At 55.6% G+C, this 17,490-nt stretch overlaps 4 protein-coding genes across 4 annotated transcripts; 3 read left to right on the top strand and 1 right to left on the bottom strand.

The window, feature by feature from the left end:
* Nucleotides 1–1,063: 1,063 nt before the first annotated feature.
* MCM2 (MCM DNA helicase complex subunit) lies at nucleotides 1,064–3,766 on the bottom strand (the record flags this gene model as incomplete). The annotated part of the gene is made up of 3 exons (XM_066780834.1): nucleotides 1,064–1,306; nucleotides 1,399–3,608; nucleotides 3,661–3,766. The coding sequence occupies 3 exons, from the start codon at nucleotides 3,764–3,766 to the stop codon at nucleotides 1,064–1,066; spliced, it is 2,559 nt and encodes an 852-aa protein (XP_066628780.1).
* Nucleotides 3,767–4,271: 505 nt separating this feature from the next.
* SLS55_009434 (uncharacterized protein) lies at nucleotides 4,272–6,155 on the top strand (the record flags this gene model as incomplete). Its single annotated transcript, XM_066780835.1, has 3 exons — nucleotides 4,272–4,351; nucleotides 4,433–4,475; nucleotides 4,551–6,155. The coding sequence occupies 3 exons, from the start codon at nucleotides 4,272–4,274 to the stop codon at nucleotides 6,153–6,155; spliced, it is 1,728 nt and encodes a 575-aa protein (XP_066628781.1).
* Nucleotides 6,156–8,327: 2,172 nt separating this feature from the next.
* On the top strand, nucleotides 8,328–8,568 carry SLS55_009435 (uncharacterized protein; the record flags this gene model as incomplete). Its single annotated transcript, XM_066780836.1, has 2 exons — nucleotides 8,328–8,419; nucleotides 8,481–8,568. 2 exons carry the CDS (start codon nucleotides 8,328–8,330, stop codon nucleotides 8,566–8,568), a joined length of 180 nt encoding a protein of 59 aa, XP_066628782.1.
* A 1,345-nt stretch (nucleotides 8,569–9,913) lies between these two features.
* On the top strand, nucleotides 9,914–16,966 carry SLS55_009436 (uncharacterized protein; the record flags this gene model as incomplete). The annotated part of the gene is made up of 4 exons (XM_066780837.1): nucleotides 9,914–9,924; nucleotides 10,581–10,909; nucleotides 11,739–16,759; nucleotides 16,817–16,966. The coding sequence occupies 4 exons, from the start codon at nucleotides 9,914–9,916 to the stop codon at nucleotides 16,964–16,966; spliced, it is 5,511 nt and encodes a 1,836-aa protein (XP_066628783.1).
* Between the last annotated feature and the right edge of the window lie 524 nt (nucleotides 16,967–17,490).

A 17,490-nucleotide genomic window follows, 5' to 3' on the forward strand; every position in this document is an offset into this window, starting at 1 on the left:
ATGGATTAGCCGCCAAGCTTTCAGGGCTGAAACCGTTGATGGACAGGGGCCTGTCTGAGATTTTGGCTTAAAGCCCCAGATTAGAGCCGAGAGATTGCGTTAGGCGAATTCGCATGGAGCTCGTAGCTTAATTAAGATTAGAGAAGTCGATCTTTAAGTGGAGGGTTGCCCCGCTAATGCTCGGTAGTAGCTGGTTATCTGAAGCTGGGATTATCCAGTGGCTAGCATGGACCAGTCAAGGGAGGTCAGGGATGAGAAAATGACATGCTGTCCTGGATGCTACGGTACCTGGGTTTGGAAAAAGATGGGTGCTTGCGCCGTAGCATATTGCAAGAATATAGGGCGAGTGTCTAGGTCACCCCTTCGAGAAACTGACTGCGATAAGTACTTGGCAGTTGCCTTACTGGCCATCGTTTCCGTGACCAAGACAGAGCAGTTCGACCCATGTAGCCAAGAGTAGCTAAAACCGTACAGTTGGTAGCCATCGGCTTGACAGCAGGATTTCAAACTCGTTCACCCTAGCCTATATCATCTACTCGAAGAATCGGATTGGGCGACAAAAGAAAGTCGGAAACGAGCACGACTCGCCAAACTGGGATAGAAATAATAATAGCATGATTATGCACGTCCTGAAAAGTATATTCGATGTACCGCAATTCTTGACGATCCTTTTGTTGCAAGATAACAAATCATCAAGCCAGCGATCTCCTCGGGTGCCCAGACCCCCGTCCGGGGGGTAAAGCCCAGCTCTCCCATCCCTTTTTGTTCTCTGCTTGGTATGAACACCATGCGACACCGTTGGCACGGGGACAGTGTGATGCCATTACCCCTGTCTATCATCACTCGCTGCGGGTATCATACCAGTTGCCACGACGGTCACGGCTTTTGTCCAGCCATGCCACATAACCGAGACACCCCCTCCGTCATCCTTGCCTCCGCATCCCCAGGGCTCCGCAATCATGCAGCTTCAAGTTTCCCCAAGTGCACCATTTCTTCTTTCGTTAAGTTTGATGGCTCCCACCAATTGATTTGTTCTGCGCTTCTGACACAGGACTGCTGCCGTCTAGGCGCTAACCCTGACCTGAGAGTTTCTCGAGGTGGGATTGCGTACCGCGCCAGGACGAGCCAGGGTGTACTTAGCAAAGGCCCGGGCGAGTGCCTTCTTGCAAGACACCTTCTGCGAGCCGACGAACGAATCGACGGCAACAGCGATGGCCCGATCGATGTCGGTCGAGTTGCAGTATTCCGAGAGGCGCATTTTTGCAAACGCTTCGCTAATACGCATGATGGCTTCGAGGTGACGGACCTGTTGCAAACGACTTTTTTTTAGCATCCATCCAACGTATAGGCGTTGTTCGCGAAACAGCTTGTCAGGAGAGAAGTAGGACTTGAACTTACGGTGATGGGATATGCGCCCGTTGCAAGGGATTCACGACGCATGTCGGCGAATAACCTGGCGACCTTATCCTGGTCTATTTGGTAGAGCTTGGGAGACACCTTCTCACGCGCATACAGAATGTACTTGCGAAGCAGGTCTTGTGGGATCTCGCCCTCCTTCCCCTCTGTCGAATCATTACCACCGTCAACATCCATGGAGTTTGGGTTGGCGGCAGCGTTGACGGGATGAGCGCGGCCATGTGAGTTGACAACAAAGTTTGCCAAGCGCTCATCCTCGCTGGGGTCCACCGTGTCACGGACGACACAAAGTATATCGAAACGTGACAGAATGGGCTCCGTCAGTTCGACGTTCTGCGAGAAGGGTATGGTGCTGTTGTAGCGACCTCCGATAGGGTTTGCTGCCGCGATGATGGCACAACGTGCCTGCAGGGTAGTTACGATACCTGCCTTAGAGATGGAAATGGTCTGCTGCTCCATGGCCTCATGTATCGAGGTTCTGTCCTGGTCGTTCATTTTGTCGAATTCGTCAATGAGGCATGTTCCCCTATCCGCAAGGACCATGGCACCACCCTCAAGTGTCCATTCACTAGTCATAGGATCCCGGCGGACACTGGCCGTAAGACCGACAGCACTGGCGCCTTGTCCAGTAGCAAAGACTGCCCTATGAGCAGTCTTCTCAACATACTTGAGGACTTGCGACTTGGCGGTACCAGGGTCACCGAGAAGAAGTACGTTGATGTCCCCACGGATAGCATGCTTGCCCTGAGCGACCTTGCTGACGCCCCCGAAAAGTGACAAAGCCACTGCCGTCTTGATATCCGTATGGCCGTAAATGCTTGGTGCGATCGAGTTGACAACCTTGTCAACGATCTTCGGATCCTTGGAGAGAGCCCGAATCTCGCGTTCATCCTCTTCAGTAAGACGGAATCCGGCAAGTTGGTCATGCGACTTCGCGACATAGTTGGCCTCAAGGATTGTAGCGAAAACGGGGAAGCCGTTCTTGTTGTTGAGCTGGGCATCGTAGTTGTTGCGATAGACGCCCGTAACCTCGACCTCCTCTCCAGGCTTTGCAGAGTCAATCAGATCCCAGAGCAGAATCACCTCGCGATGACGGGGCAGTCTGCCTGCCGGCACGGTACCAGGCGATTCTTGGAGAGTGAGCTTCTGGTAGTTCCGGTAAACAGTTCTCTCCGCATTCAGTGTAAAGGGACCCTTCGATTGGCAGTTTTGACAGAAAGAAATCTTGACCTCGACATGAGAGTCCTGAGGGAATGGTCCGAGGGTAACGCCACACTTGGTGCAATCGAACTTGACATATTTCAACTGAGGAAAGACGCCGCTACGGCGAGTGACGACACCGCTGACGCGCACAAGGCAGTTCAAGTGGCTCTGACGCAGTTGGCGGAGGGTGTACTGGACAGGCAAGTCTGTGATGCGAACGTGGATCTCAGAGTGGATGCGCTCGTAGTCGGGGTAGTGGAGCAGAGTGACATCCATCGCAACCTGATCAAAAATTTTGAGCATTTCAGAAGGTGCATTGGCAAGGAAGTAGGCGAGTGTAGCTTTCGACTCTGCGAGGTGATCGAACGACACCTCCAGAGACTCCGCGTTGACCTCACCAAGAGTGCGGATACGTGTGCCATAGACTGAGGTTCCGTGCTCATCCGTGTACTCCGTCAAGAAGGACTTGAATTCGCGTGCAATTGTCTTGTGCACCGCGGGCTGTGCGACCCAGTCGGTCAAACTGGAAGCCTTCACGTCTTGCAGTGCTTCGAGGGAGAGCTCCTCGTCCATGATGTTGGCGTCCAGGTCCATGTCATCCTGATCCTCGTCGTAGCGGCGTCTGCGGCGGCGTGGCTGTCGAGACAGAGCGCCAATGTCGTCGTCATCGTCTTGCAGGTAAGCCGCGGGCATCCGACGCTGTCGGGCTAGTTCTCTATCACGGCGGTTCAGGCGGGCTTCGAGCTGTCTCCTGGTGGCCATATCCATTGTATCGTAATCGCCATCGTCGTCAATGTCTCGCTGGTCGTAGACATCGGCCTCGCGGTCGCGGTAATCTTTTTCAAAGTTGTCGGCAAACAGGTCAATGCCGGCCTCATCCTCGGCCATTTCGTCAGCATCGTCAATGTCGCCGATGAGGTCTTCCTCATCCACATCAAGTGTATCCTCAATGTCGTCGCGCGGGATCACGGGCGGCGAGGAGGCGGGCGCTATAGGTAAGATCAGCAAGCAACACTTCTCTTCGGCCTAATCCGCACTTACGGCTGGAGGGCGGCAGCTGTCCCACAGATGAAGGAATGTCATCGTCGGGCTCACGCGATCGCTTGCGGCGGTTTGCCCTAGGGGTGCCGCGGTTCGCGGAAGACATGTTGGGACGCAGTGGTGAACTGTTACGGCGTCAGCGCGCTGAGGAATCTTTGACGACAGGCGCTTCAACGGGTGCGTAGAAGGCCCGAGCGCATCTGGCGGGGCGGGAGCGTTACCTCATGGGGTATTTGGTAGATTGCGATTGGGATACGCGTCTGCGCGACAGCGAGATTTGAATTGGGTGGGGGTGGAAGGAGCGTAATGGAGTGGTGCAGTGGTTTGTGGGCGGTTCGGGTGGTTGTGTGAAGTGGATGGAGGTGGGAGAAGTTGAGCAGGCGCGCGAAAGACGCGAGACGCGTCGACCAACGAAAAAGGCGCGTCGAGGCTAGCCCTGGAACGGAACTGTGAGTGGACCGGGATGGCACGGAGCAACATGCGCGTCGCATCGCCGCCGCCGCGCAGCCGTAGCTCATCATCATCATTCATCTTTCGCCATACAACAAGCGCCCGCCTGCTGCGTTTTTGCGCATCTCTCCTGGTCGCTGCCGCTGCGCTCCATCTCCACCATGGCTGAGGATACACCTCGCAAGCCGTCGCGTTCCGACAGCATCTCACAGCATTCCAACACATCGCAGACTGCGCAAGAGTACGTCATCGCGTCCGCCTTCACGCGAAATAGCCTGCGATTTGTCTTGCTGATGTAGGTGCGCTGTAGGTTTATCAATAGTCAGCTTCAGCTTGAAGCTGATGCACGCGAGGTCCTTCCATATGTGAGCTTCTACGTCCTCATCCAACCCCGCTGCCAAGGGCGTAGCCTGAAGCTTTAGGATACTGATCTATCATAGCAATTCGATACTTGCTCGCGTCCTCTTGGCCCACTCCGGCAGAAAGCTTGGTCCTGTCTGACATGCAACCCTCCTCCCGAAGACCCCTCCGAACCGTACACACCCGCTGGAGTCTGTTATTCCTGCCACGTTTCTTGCCATGGCGAGCACCAGCTTGTGGAACTTTTCGCCAAGCGTAACTTCGTATGCGACTGCGGTACCACTCGCATCCAGTCGAACTGTCCATGCACATTGCGAGTCAACGAGGCTACTGGCGTCAAGGGTGACGTTCGCGCCGAGAGTCCCGCCCCCAGCAATCATTATGATCACAACTACCGTAACCGGTTCTGCGGCTGTGGCCAAGAATACGATGCACACCAGGAGAAGGGTACCATGTTTCAATGTCTCGGACTAGGCACCGTCGAAGATGGTGGGTGCGGAGAAGACTGGTGGCATCCTGAATGTCTTGTAGGTCTCTCCCGCGAATGGTATATGAAAGAGTCTAGCAAGAAAGCGGAAGCGTATTCCGACAAGAATGCCTTGAAGAGCGGCGGAGAAGAAACTGCAGCCAAAGCGGATGGCGAAACGGTTCCCGCGAATGGCACCACGGCCGATGTGATAAACGGAAATACCGCGGACGCCAGCGCTAGAGTTGATGTGCCGGATCAGGAAGGAGCAGTCGATGAGGATCCTCCTCTTCCGCCAGGCTTTCCAGGCGAAGATGTTTTTGAGCACCTGATCTGCTACAAATGCGTCGAAGCATTTCCGTGGATTAAGCGATATGCGGGCGCTCCCGGATTCCTTCCTCCCGTCTACCGCCTGGACCGTGAAGACTCCACTAGCGACCCACAAGATGTCAAGACGGAAACAGAAGCTGCGCCTACCTCTCCTGCCGCATTGTCAGTAGAAGAAGGTTCAAGGAAGCGCAAAGCTTTTGAGGCTGAAGATAGCGACGTTGAACGAGTACATGAAGCTGCTAAGCGACAGCGCAACTCTCAGGAGCCATCAGCGGTCACTGTGCTCGCAACTGCAGAGATACCAGACAATCCCAGATCGACTAAAGCGATCTGCCACTACGCTAATCTTCCACCGGCACCCACCGGCCTATTCTCCCTTTTTCTCAAGGAAGATTTCCGCGATCAGATCTGCCGTTGTCCATCTTGCTTCCCGCTCCTGACCCAGCACCCTTATCTCTTGGAGGAAGAGGACATGTATGAACCTCCCGTCTCAGAATCAGACGAAGCCGATGCCCCGGGCACTGGTAGTGCGGGTAGTCGTTCTCTGCTTGACCGCGGAGAGGTTGCGCTATCAAACATGGACCGTGTACGGGCTATCGAGGGCGTCATGGTCTACAATCACCTAAAAGACAAGGTCAAGGATTTTCTGAAGCCATTTGCGGAGAGCGGAAGGCCTGTGGGGGCTGAGGATATCAAGGCGTATTTTGAGCGCTTGAGAGGTGACGATGAAGGTATCATGGCTGCGCGAGGCGACGCTGAGCGGGGTGGCGAAGGGCGTAAGGAAAACGGCGATGGCAACGATGATGGAGAGAACGGCGGCGCGGCGAGAAAGGAGCAGAGCGGTAAGTCTCACTGGAACTTTGAAATGTTGTCCAAGGCTGTTCGCTAATGTTCCTATAGGTTACTAATAGATAACATGGCCTTTGCCAGATTGCTAAAATGTCAACAGCCAACGAAAGCTCTGCTCGACATGTTTTCTGGATGTAGCCTTAGCGTCGGGTCGGATCGGGTCACTGGACGGCTTGGGACTAAGACAGACTGGAGATACCCCTGGAATGGCTCGCAAGCGTAGCTATATGGATACCCTTTCTTCACGATGCATGACTTCGGTGATAAGACATGATACATTCTAAACAATTGCGCACCTCACTCGCTGTTGGTGCACTTGCGGGAAGGAAAGTCGCCGCAAGAGCATCGCAATGGTGCAAACAAACCACATAGAAAGTCATTGCTGCTCTGAACCATACTGCACTGAGCCGCATCCAAAACGCTCCGCTCCCTTCTGTTCGCCTATCAGTAGAGCTCTACATGACACTCATCTGTTTCAGACAAACTCCAATTCGTATGCCCTCACTGCCACATTAAGCTCTGGCATCTCGCCGTAGTTAACTTGCTTTGTTTGCGTTGCGCTGTTCTATTCCTTGGAAGACCTTGGAAGATGCAGCACTTTGCTCAAGTTCTCCTGACGACGCCAGTTTGCCACGGACAGCTGCCACTTTTTCAATGAAGTAGGGCGGCGCCACACATACACCGATCCAAACGTGAAGCATTCTTTTTGCAAAGCACGATTGATGGTTTTAAGAGTGATTATGTCATATGCCGGAAAAAAACAGCTGACTTGAACGATTGCAAAACCTGGACCAAAAAGTGGCCCTATCCGGCTGAATGCATATTGTAGGAGGCCGAAGTTAAAATGTTGTCGCTTAGCTGTGAGCGAATGGGCCCTGGCTCCCATGTGCACAGCGCCACAGCAGGTGACAGAGAATAGGAGCCCGCCTCGTACAAAGTTCACGTGGGCAGCGGAAACCAATCTTCGGACGCAGATGTGAGTCTTAAATGTAGACAATCGCGTCCAGATATTGGATTCAACTACCTACATAATTATGGTGCGTTATCGCCGGCAGATGTAGGTTGGCTCACTTCTTTTCGTCACCCGCTGTAGCGCTGTCCATGAATAACACCGTGCGGACAGACCATCACGTTCAGCCTCCATTTAAAGTGGGCGGTATTGGCTATCACAGGCTGTATTTCTCCCTGATTGAGGCGATGATAGGCCAGCACCTTCAGGAGCATCCTCAGTCCCCACCCTAGCCTTGTCGCGAACGATCCAGCACATGGATTAGTATGTTTCGTTGAAGATCTTCTTGACCGAGTCAGGCAAGCGGAAAGGGCGTGCAGAAGTCGAATCTGACAGCTTCGGAGGATTTACCAAGGGATGTGCTGTTGAGGCCCGATGCACCCGAGGATCTTCAACTTCAAGGAGAGTCAGTGACACCGGCCCGAAAGGGAGAACTGCGTGCCGCAGAGAATTTGTTGTTTATGGCGTTGTCACAGACGTCATTCCGGAAAAGACGGCTGCGTGCGTGGCTAGCCGAGTTGTCGGCGTCAGCAACGACCAGCCACAGTAGTGACGGTGCGGAACAGCAGCGAGAGGGAATGCGCCCACTTCAGCCACGCCTTAGGTTGCTCCCGCCGTCCCGCCACGGGCGAGGAGAGCTTGGTGGAGGGGCTTGTGGGCTGGCGAGGAAGCGTGCCAAGCCGGCTGGTGGTGATCAGCGGGAGTGAGAGATATCCCTGGCAAGCTGGAAGAAGTGCCGTCCTGTCAGAGCGCGCCTCCATCATCAGGTGCTGAGAGCTGCCGTGTTCCGGCCTGGCACCCTGGGGTTGCGCAAAGTCAGCGGCTTGGACCCTGAGAAACGTCGCTTGTGCCGCTCTTTCTCTCTCTCAACACAACCTTCTATCCGCAAAACAGTGCGCTTCTGCCAATCCTCGACCCTCGCTCTGCCGAGCTCCACAGCTTGTTTAGGCCACCAACATGGGTTCCTTCACCCAGCTACTTCCACTGCTCATCCTGCTCGTCGTTGTCGGCGTCGGCGTCTGGGTGGGACTGCAGGTACGTCGTTGGAAACACCGCCAGAGCTAGCAACGCGACGATCGCTGGTTGCATGGACCCCCGAATCTCACGAGGCTATCTCCCGGCCCTGATCACTCAAGCTAATGACGTCGCCGAGCCCAGATCTACCTTTACACGAATGAGCTGGCCGACCGAGGCAAGAAGAAGATGGAGAAGAAGAACATTGTCTTCTCCAAGGACGGAATGAAGGTCGGCGTCAAGGAGGTGAACGACGAAGACTACGCCGACAGGACGCAGAGGTGCGCAGTGCCCTGAGTCATGGTGGAGCAATATGCATGCTGACTTGGCTCTCGCCCGCAGCTTGTTCGTCAAGGCCTGGTCATACACATCGTTTCCGGCCTACAAGAGCCGCCTCGGCTGGATGAAAGAAGCGGAGCCTCCCAAGTAAGTTGATCATCCTGCCCGGGTAATCGTTCAGCCCGCAGGCGGCCACTGCTGACGGGCTGACCTGTCGTAGGTCGTCATCGAGGGCGAGGTCGAGCTCGAGCGGTGTCAAGGCGCGCAAATGATTTGCTGGGCAGGATGCGGAACCGGGGCAGGTGGCGACGAGTCTTAATTGTATGCGTGCGCAAACAGCCGCGCGGCATCTGGCTCTGGCTGTTCTTGGTTACTGAGGGTAGCAGCCTTGGCCAGGGCTGTCTCGCCGCAAGCGCTGGGTTCTTCGAGGAGGGTCTGCTGCGTCTAGCGCTACGACACTCGGAAATGCCAGGAGTATCAGCAGTTTCAGTCTCCACTACTGCAGCAGGTGATGGGTTCGCGACGCCGCTCTACGGAGAAGTGTTGAAGCTGCCAATCTGCAGGCCCATGTGACTTGACACGCTGCAGAGCGCACCACATGGGGAGTCGTGGCTGGGCCGCGGCACTGCTGGGCGGCGCAAGGCCGCGGGCTATAACGCCGTGAGCGCCTCCGCTCTATGCTGCAGCCCTGCGGACAGAGGCGGGCCGATCTTCATTCGCAGCAATTATCAACAGGAGCCTCCTCCGCCGCGGTGTTACACAGCACAAAGCAGCGTGCGGCGGGGTGTGCGGCAGCAAGCGAGGCGCGTCTGCGAGAGCGAGGGCGCCGGTGGGAGTATCTCGGTCGGCACGTTGCGAAATACGGGGCAGCACCGCGGCCTCGGCCAGCGTGCAAAAAGGGTTGGCTGCGGGTTGCCGCCAGCCGCCAGCCGCCTGCTCGATGGCAGCGCAGCCCAGGACTCGCGCATCGGGCTTGGGTTGCCACAGAATCGAGGCGCTCTGAGCTCTCGCTGCGGCGCCACGCGCAGGCTAAGGGTAGAGAGGTGGGGGCGTCGGACGGGACAATCGTGCGCGAGGGCTGTGCGCAGCCAGCCGGGCGAAAGCTCGAAAGCGGCCTCGAGACTTGGGGCAAAGCAGCACGCTGCGGGCACAGGAATGCCAGCCGTCCGAATCGGGCGCTGCGAGCAGCAGGCTGCCCAGGGCGGCTGTGTTGAGGCCGGGCGTCGCACGCTCGAGTTGCGCGCAGTGGTCCGCATGCGAGACAAGAGCTGCCCTTTGTGAGAGAGATGCTGATCGTCTGTGTCGGGTGGTGCCGTGCCCCCAGCAGTAGTGTGCTCCTCCGCCCATCTCAACACCGACCACGACCTGCATACCCTGCCCGCCCAGCGCTCACACACGCCCTCCCCCATCCCGGAGTCGCCTCACGCCCGCTTGCTCACGCGCCCGCCGTCTCCCCGCTAGTCGATGCCCGATTCGCACCGCCCGCGAGAGCTTCAATGAAGCTCAGGTAAGGCCAGTCGCGATCCGGTGGCCCTGTCGCGGTCCGCCTCGACTTCCTACCTGCTTTCAGAGCCCGTCTCGCCCGCTGAGCCCCCTGCTGTGAGACCTCGCCGCCCAGAGCACGACAATGACGAGGAAGGAGGAGGCCGGCCGCCATGGATCGACGGAAAGTTCTGGCGCCGAGAGCTGGCGATCGCAGGACACCGTCCGCGCAAACAGCCTGAGCGGCCGGCGACGCGGTGCGCCCATGAAGGTGAAGACGGACAAGCAGCAGAAGTACGTGCGCCCCGCTGCCTTGGCTTCACCTGCAAGACGCCGTGTGCGAGGAGGGTCGCGTAAGAAAATGTGAGGGTGGTCTAGCTGGCGGAAGCACCCCGACGTCCCAGAGGTCTCTGCGCGCGGCACTGCCTGCGCCCGCTGTCTTGCGTCCTGCAGACAAGGCACAAGGCGCACCGCTGTCTGGCGGCTTCAAGCCCAGCTCCCCGCTCTCGCTCAAGGTCCCGCGATCCGCGGTCCATGGCCGAGAAGCCGGGGGAAAAGCACAAAGATGTCGTCAGGCGGCGCATTAGACCGCGGCCCTCCACGTGCCCCAGCCCTTTCCCGTCTCCCCATCTGCGCCGCTCCGTTCGCTGCCCTGGTCCAGAACTGACTGAGCGCTTGCAGGAAGGACGACGACGACAAAGATAACGAGATTTCGCCGGGCACTGCTACCTCGCCCGAATTCAAGACGCCTGACTTCTCGAGCCACAAGGGTCCCGGTCTCGCACCATGGGAGCGTCGCCGGGCTGCTGACTTCAGCAACTATCGCAAAGACCTCGCTGTTCTCGAGCAGGCCGGCAACGGCGTGCCGTCCATATCTCGCGTCCCCCCTACCGCGTCGGCGTCGACACCGCCCTGGGCCAAATCCAACGGCTCTGGAGACATGCCCAACTCCATCTTCTCGGGCAGCTTCTATAACGACTCCAATGAAGATGTGTCGCAGCTGTCGCCCGGTTTCCGCCCAGGCTCGGGCCAAACCGAAGAGGGGGGTTATCAAGGGGAAGATAGACGCCCGTCCGTTGCAAGCGCGACAACAGTCAGCAGTTCTGGCTCGAAATCAAGCATCAGTCGGGGCTTTCACAAAAAGCTACAAGGATTTTTCGGAGACGAATTCAATAGCTCCGATTCGAGGCAGAACTCACAGACGAGTCTGCCAGAGCGGCAGCGAAACCGCAACAACTCGCTGCACAACACACATAGAAGTAGCATTGGCAGCCGACCGGGCTCTCCCGCCAGCTCGCGACCGCGGACGCCGTTGCCATCGAGCGAAGTGACGCCGTGGGAATATCAGGAAAAGGTGAGTCGGACGCTTCTGAGGGCTGCATGAACTTCGCTGCCATGTAGAAAATTTCTTGGCATACGGTTGAGTGTACGGCTGGGCTCAACGTGGAAGCGTGTGTGGGGCTGTACATGGTTCCTCGAATCGGCAGCCACTAGTCTGGGCCGCGCTTATCTTTCGGTTGTCGCGCTGTTGTTGCTTATTTCGGCAGTCTTGCCTGTGTACTGACATTGACCAGACGCAGGATACGCCTTCCACCGCGACGACGGCTGCAGAGACGCAATCGATAAGATCAGCCAAAGGCTCGCATTCTCACAAGCTCCCGTTCCATGGACATCGGCACCACAGAAGCAACGACGAATCAAAGGCTCCCGACCTCGGGCATGGGATGCCGCTGCGCCCTGTCGCCAGCAGAGATGAATCGTCGAGCAGCTATCGTGGCCGCACCGATTTCAGCATCCGCTCAGGGCTGGCGTCCGCAATGAATTCGACGAATGCATTAGTTCCACGATCAAGCAGTCCGACCGGCAGCACAAAGTCGAACAAGGAGCCCGTTGGCTCGAAGTCGCCCGCTAGTGCAATGGCGGGAAAAAGATCTCTTTTCGACAAGCTGCGTCGCAAAGACAAGGCTGATCGTGGCGCAGAAGGTCTGAGAGATCTCCCGTCGTCGACCCTTTCGCTGCAACAAACAATGAGGTCTAACAATAGCGGCCAAACAGATCCACGCGAGCTGAAGAGCAAATTCGTAGTCCAAGCGTCGGCTGGATCATGGGGCCAGCCCTACGTTTCCTACGACAAAGGGAAAAAGGAAACCAGCAGAATACCCTTTAAATCGAAACGCCCTCAGCAAACGCCCGAGGGTCCAGTCGGAAAGGATCCAAACACTGCTGAAGCTGATGCGACGGGCCATGAAGCGTTGTGGAACCTGGACACTGACCTGTCGCATATGGAGGGCATCATAAACCCTCAGCAACCACCAATGACACCACCGACGGGTGATGTATATGCTGGTTGGCCAGACGAGGGTGCCCCGCCCAAGGAGAAGGAACCGGAAGAGAAAGGTGTCTGGGATGCCCCTGACTCTTGGGCTGTGAAACGCGCCAACGACGAGAACGTCAGTCGTTTGCAAGAGCTCGACGAGCAGGGCAACCCTCAAAAAGAAGAAGTCGACCCCGGGCCTCCATTCTGCGTTCGCATCTTCCGAGTTGACTCGACATTTGCTGTGCTTTCGGTCCCTCTAAACACAACGGCTGGAGAAGTCATCCAGATTCTGGGCAAAAAGTCCTTCCTACAGGATGAGCTTGGTAACTACCAGATCATAATGCGCAAGCACGACACCTCCCGACAACTAGAACCAAATGAAAGGCCGCTCGTCATCCAGAGGCGTCTACTCGAACAGGCCGGATACTCCGAATCAGACAGACTGGAAGACGTTGGACGGGAAGACAACAGCTACCTCTGCCGATTCACCTTCTTGCCGGCCAAGATGAGCGGTTATTCCAGCCTCGAGAAAGACCCAGGATTCAGCAAAATGCAGAAGTTCAGTCACATAGACCTTCAAGGGCGGAACCTCATCACTATCCCCATCACCCTGTACCAAAAGGCCACGGAAATCATATCCCTTAATCTTTCTCGTAATCTTTCCCTGGATATCCCGAAAGATTTCATCCAGGCTTGTACAAATCTCCGCGAGATCAAATACACCAGCAATGAGGCGTGGAGGTTACCGCCAAGCTTGAGTTTGGCAAGTCGCTTGACGATGCTAGACATCTCCAACAACCGATTGGAACAACTTGAGCATGCAGACCTTTGGAAGTTGCACGGTCTACTGAGTCTGCGGCTATCGAACAACAAGCTTACGCACCTGCCGAAGTACTTTGGATCCTATCGTGCGTTGAGAAGTCTCAACCTCTCTTCGAACTCTTTGACGGAGTTTCCTGACTTCCTCGGCGACATTCAGACACTGGTTGATTTGGATGTCAGCTTCAACTCAATCGAGAGCCTACCGAAGATAGGTCAATTGGTTTGTCTGGAAAGGTTGTGGGCCACGAACAACAAACTGCGTGGTTCTTTCCCGGACGATCTGAAGAACCTGTCTAACTTGAAGGAAATCGACGTGCGCTTCAACGCGATCGACAGTATTGATGTCATGTCCCAGCTTCCGCGCCTGGAGTATCTGATGGTGGGCCACAATTCGATCTCAGCGTTTGAGGGATCTTTTGCGAAGATCCGAGTCTTACACCTCAACCACAACCCCGTCACCCGCTTCGGCCTGAGCGGACCAGTGTCGACGCTGTCAATGTTGAATTTGGCATCAGCGAAGCTCACGCAGTTACCAGATGATTTGTTCCTGAAGGTCCCCAACCTGACGAAGCTCATCCTTGACAAGAATCATTTCGTGTCTCTGTCGCCGCAGATGGGCAAGCTCTTGAAGCTGGAACATCTCAGTCTCGCGAGGAATAATATCGACAGATTGCCAGCGGACATTGGAAGGCTCTCGGAACTGCGCTATCTGGATGTCCGAGAAAACAATCTAAACGATCTTCCACAGGAGATTTGGTATGCTCGGAAGCTGGAGACTCTAAACATCTCTTCGAACGTCCTGGAAACATTCCCGAAGCCCGGACCGCCTAATCCGGCTTTCCAGTCTGCCGATTCCCAGATTGATGGAACCCCAGGAACTGCACAAACCACACCTGGGCTGTCCAGCAGCCCGAGTTTTGAGGACCTTGGCAAGTTGGAGGACTTCGAAGCACGGAGGCCGAGCCAGAATTCGGGTCAAGGATTGCTCACCGTCAGCTCGTCCCCAGGTGCTCAAAGAAGTGGTTCCGTTGCGTCAGGATATTCCTCTAGCGGGAGGAAAGCGTCGACGACTTCGAAAACGACAGATGGGACGGTGACCCCAGTCACTCGTAAGGACTCGAGCTTATCCAACCGGATGGTTACTACGTTCGCCGGCTCTCTCCGACATCTGTTCCTTGCAGACAACCGGCTCAATGACGATGTGTTTGACGAATTGGCCCTCCTTCCCGAGCTTCGAATCCTCAATATCTCGTACAATGTTATCTATGACCTGCCTCCTCGGACTCTTCGCAGATGGCAACATATGACGGAGTTTTATCTTTCCGGCAACGATCTAACTTCCCTTCCAGCTGAAGATCTCGAAGAAGTGATATCCCTGAGGATTCTTCACATCAACGGGAACAAATTCCAAGTACTTCCGGCCGAGCTCGGCAAAGTAGCCAAGCTAGCCATTCTTGACGTTGGCAGCAACGCGCTCAAGTACAACGTGTCCAATTGGCCGTATGACTGGAACTGGAACTGGAACCACAACCTCAGATACCTCAATCTTTCGGGCAACAAACGTCTGGAAATCAAGCCTCATGGCGGGTTTGCGGGCGCCGGTGGCTACGGGCGCGAGGGCAAGGATCTCACGGACTTCACCTCTCTCACAAGCTTGCGCGTCCTGGGGTTGATGGATGTCACGCTGATGGTGCCCTCGGTACCTGATCAGAGCGAAGACCGAAGAGTACGAACTGCAGGCTCGATGGTTGGAACGATGTCTTATGGGTTAGCGGATACCCTGGGACGGAATGAACACCTCTCGACCATGGACCTGGTTATTCCCAAGTTCCGGAGTCACGATGATGAAACACTTTTTGGCATGTTTGACGGACAGGCTCTGCCGGCGGGAGGCTCAAAGATTGCCAAGTACCTTTACGACCATTTCAAGAACCGATTCTCTGACGAACTAGAACGGCTCCGACCTAATGAAACCCCTGCGGATGCGCTCAGAAGAAGTTACCTAGGCCTGAACAAGGACCTTGCAGGCGCAGCGACACAGTCACAAGACAAAGCTGGCGTTGTCCACCGCAGCAGCATGCCTGACCTGAGTGAAGAGGACCTTCATTCCGGCAGTGTTGCGACGGTCGTATATCTGAAGGAGATGGAACTTTTTATCTCCAACGTGGGTGATGCCCAGGCCCTCCTGATCCACTCGGAGGGAAGCCACAGAATCATCACCAGGAAGCACGATCCGGCAGAGCCTGGTGAGCGCACGCGTATTAGGGATGCTGGAGGATTCGTGTCTCGCCAAGGAAAGCTGAACGATGTCCTGGAGGTCTCCCGTGCTTTTGGATACATCCAAATGTGTCCGTCAGTCATTGCTGCCCCGCACGTGTCGCACATTACTCTCCGCGAGTCCGATGAAATGATTCTCGTAGCTTCTCGAGAACTTTGGGACTACCTGACACCGGACTTCGCTGTTGATGTCGCACGGTCTGAACGCGGTGATCTTATGAGAGCTGCGCAGAAGTTGAGAGATCTCGCCATCGCTTTTGGTGCCACGGGGAAGATTATGGTCATGCTCATCGGTGTCAGCGATCTGCGCAAGCGTGAGCGCGCGAGATTCCGGACGCACAGCATGTCCATGGGCCCCACTGGTTCTCCTGATGAGCTCTTTCCCTTCCCTCGTAGCAGGGGTAAGCGCCGTGAGGTGGTTGGAGACCAGAAGCTTGCTCGTCTCGATTCAGAAGTGGATGCCCCTACAGGAGAAGTCAGCTTGGTGTTCACTGATATCAAGAACTCGACTCTTATGTGGGAGACCTATCCGACGGCCATGCGGTCTGCCATCAAGATGCACAACGACGTCATGCGCCGGCAACTGCGCATTATTGGTGGTTATGAGGTCAAGACCGAAGGTGACGCTTTCATGGTCGCCTTCCCAACGGTGACTTCGGCACTCCTATGGTGCTTCACCATTCAAAGCCAGCTTCTGGACGTGCAATGGCCTCAGGAAATCTTGAACAGCGTCAACGGACAAGAGGTGGCCGATTCGGACGGCAACATAATCTTCCGCGGCCTTTCGGTCCGTATGGGTATCCACTGGGGTACGCCAGTGTGCGAGGTCGACCCTGTCACGAAGCGTATGGACTACTTTGGCCCCATGGTCAACAGAGCATCCCGTATTTCATCCGTCGCGGATGGTGGTCAAATCACGGTTTCGTCCGATTTCATCGCAGAGATCCAGCGCCTGCTCGAGACCCACATCGAGTCAGATCGATCTGGCAGCCTAGACGACTCTTTCGGCGACGATGCTCAAGCCCAAGCGATCCGACGCGAACTGAGGTCTTTGAGTAGCCAGGGTTTCGAAGTCAAGGATCTTGGAGAGCGTAGGCTGAAGGGTCTCGAGAACCCTGAGTATATCTATCTCATGTACCCGCACTCCTTGGCATCGCGTCTCGTCGTCCAGCAACAGCGTGCCGAAGCGGAGGCAGCGGCAAATTCTGCAATGGCTGGGACCAAGATGCCTGACTCGCAGCTCACAATCAACACAGAGGATGTCTGGGCGCTATGGAACGTGTCACTTCGCCTCGAGATGCTCTGCTCCGCACTCGAGAGCCCTGGCAGCACTCAGCTGAAGGCACCGGAGACAGCGCTGCTCGAACGCATGAAGACTCGAGGCGGGGAGATTACGGACAGGTTCTTGATCAATTTCGTCGAGCATCAGATCTCGAGAATCGAGGTAAGTAGCTAGCAGCTCGCTATGGGTCGGCCTTTGATATACTGACATCGGCCGTAGTCTTGCATCACGACACTACAACTCCGCCACACCGTCCGGCCTTTTGGTGGGGGCATGCTCCAGCAGGCTTGTCCAATGGCCGACATCTTTTCCGAACTCAGCAGCCAGCTGGAAGAATTGCGCTTACTCAAAGCTGTCGCTGCGGTATAACGGTCCTTACGATATGCCGAAGACGACACCTGTAGAACACATTGCTTTTTTCCCACGTTGTCCAGCGAAAACAAAATATATGTTACCCTTCGCAGCTCGAAACTCGTTCGATTACCTTCCAAGCCATCATTCACCCCAGACCTCCGATCCTCATCCATCTAGCCGTCTTATTTGTCGGCCGAACGAGTCCGAACACCATATTCTTACCACGCAGAAAAAATAATTCTTCGTCCGCGACTGTTATTCACTTCACGACATCAACGATTGTTGCGCATTATTCGACAAGACTTTTGGGGCGTGGTTTGAGTTCGGTTGTTGTTTTCATCATTCGAGCGCCAGGCACCATCAGCCAAGAGAAGGGAAGAGAAGGACAAAGGGATACGGGTAGCGCAGGGCGCACGCAAGGCGCTTTTGAAACGTGTTTGTTCTTTTGACCTCTCTCGACTTCTGTCGAGCACTCTCATGCCTGCTTTTGCCGCTTTGCTGCTTACACCTTTTGTGTCTGTCCTTGCACGGCTGTGGGA

Source organism: Diplodia seriata (assembly GCF_021436955.1).
Source record: "Diplodia seriata strain FDS-637 chromosome Unknown scaffold_10, whole genome shotgun sequence".
NCBI lineage: Eukaryota > Fungi > Ascomycota > Dothideomycetes > Botryosphaeriales > Botryosphaeriaceae > Diplodia > Diplodia seriata.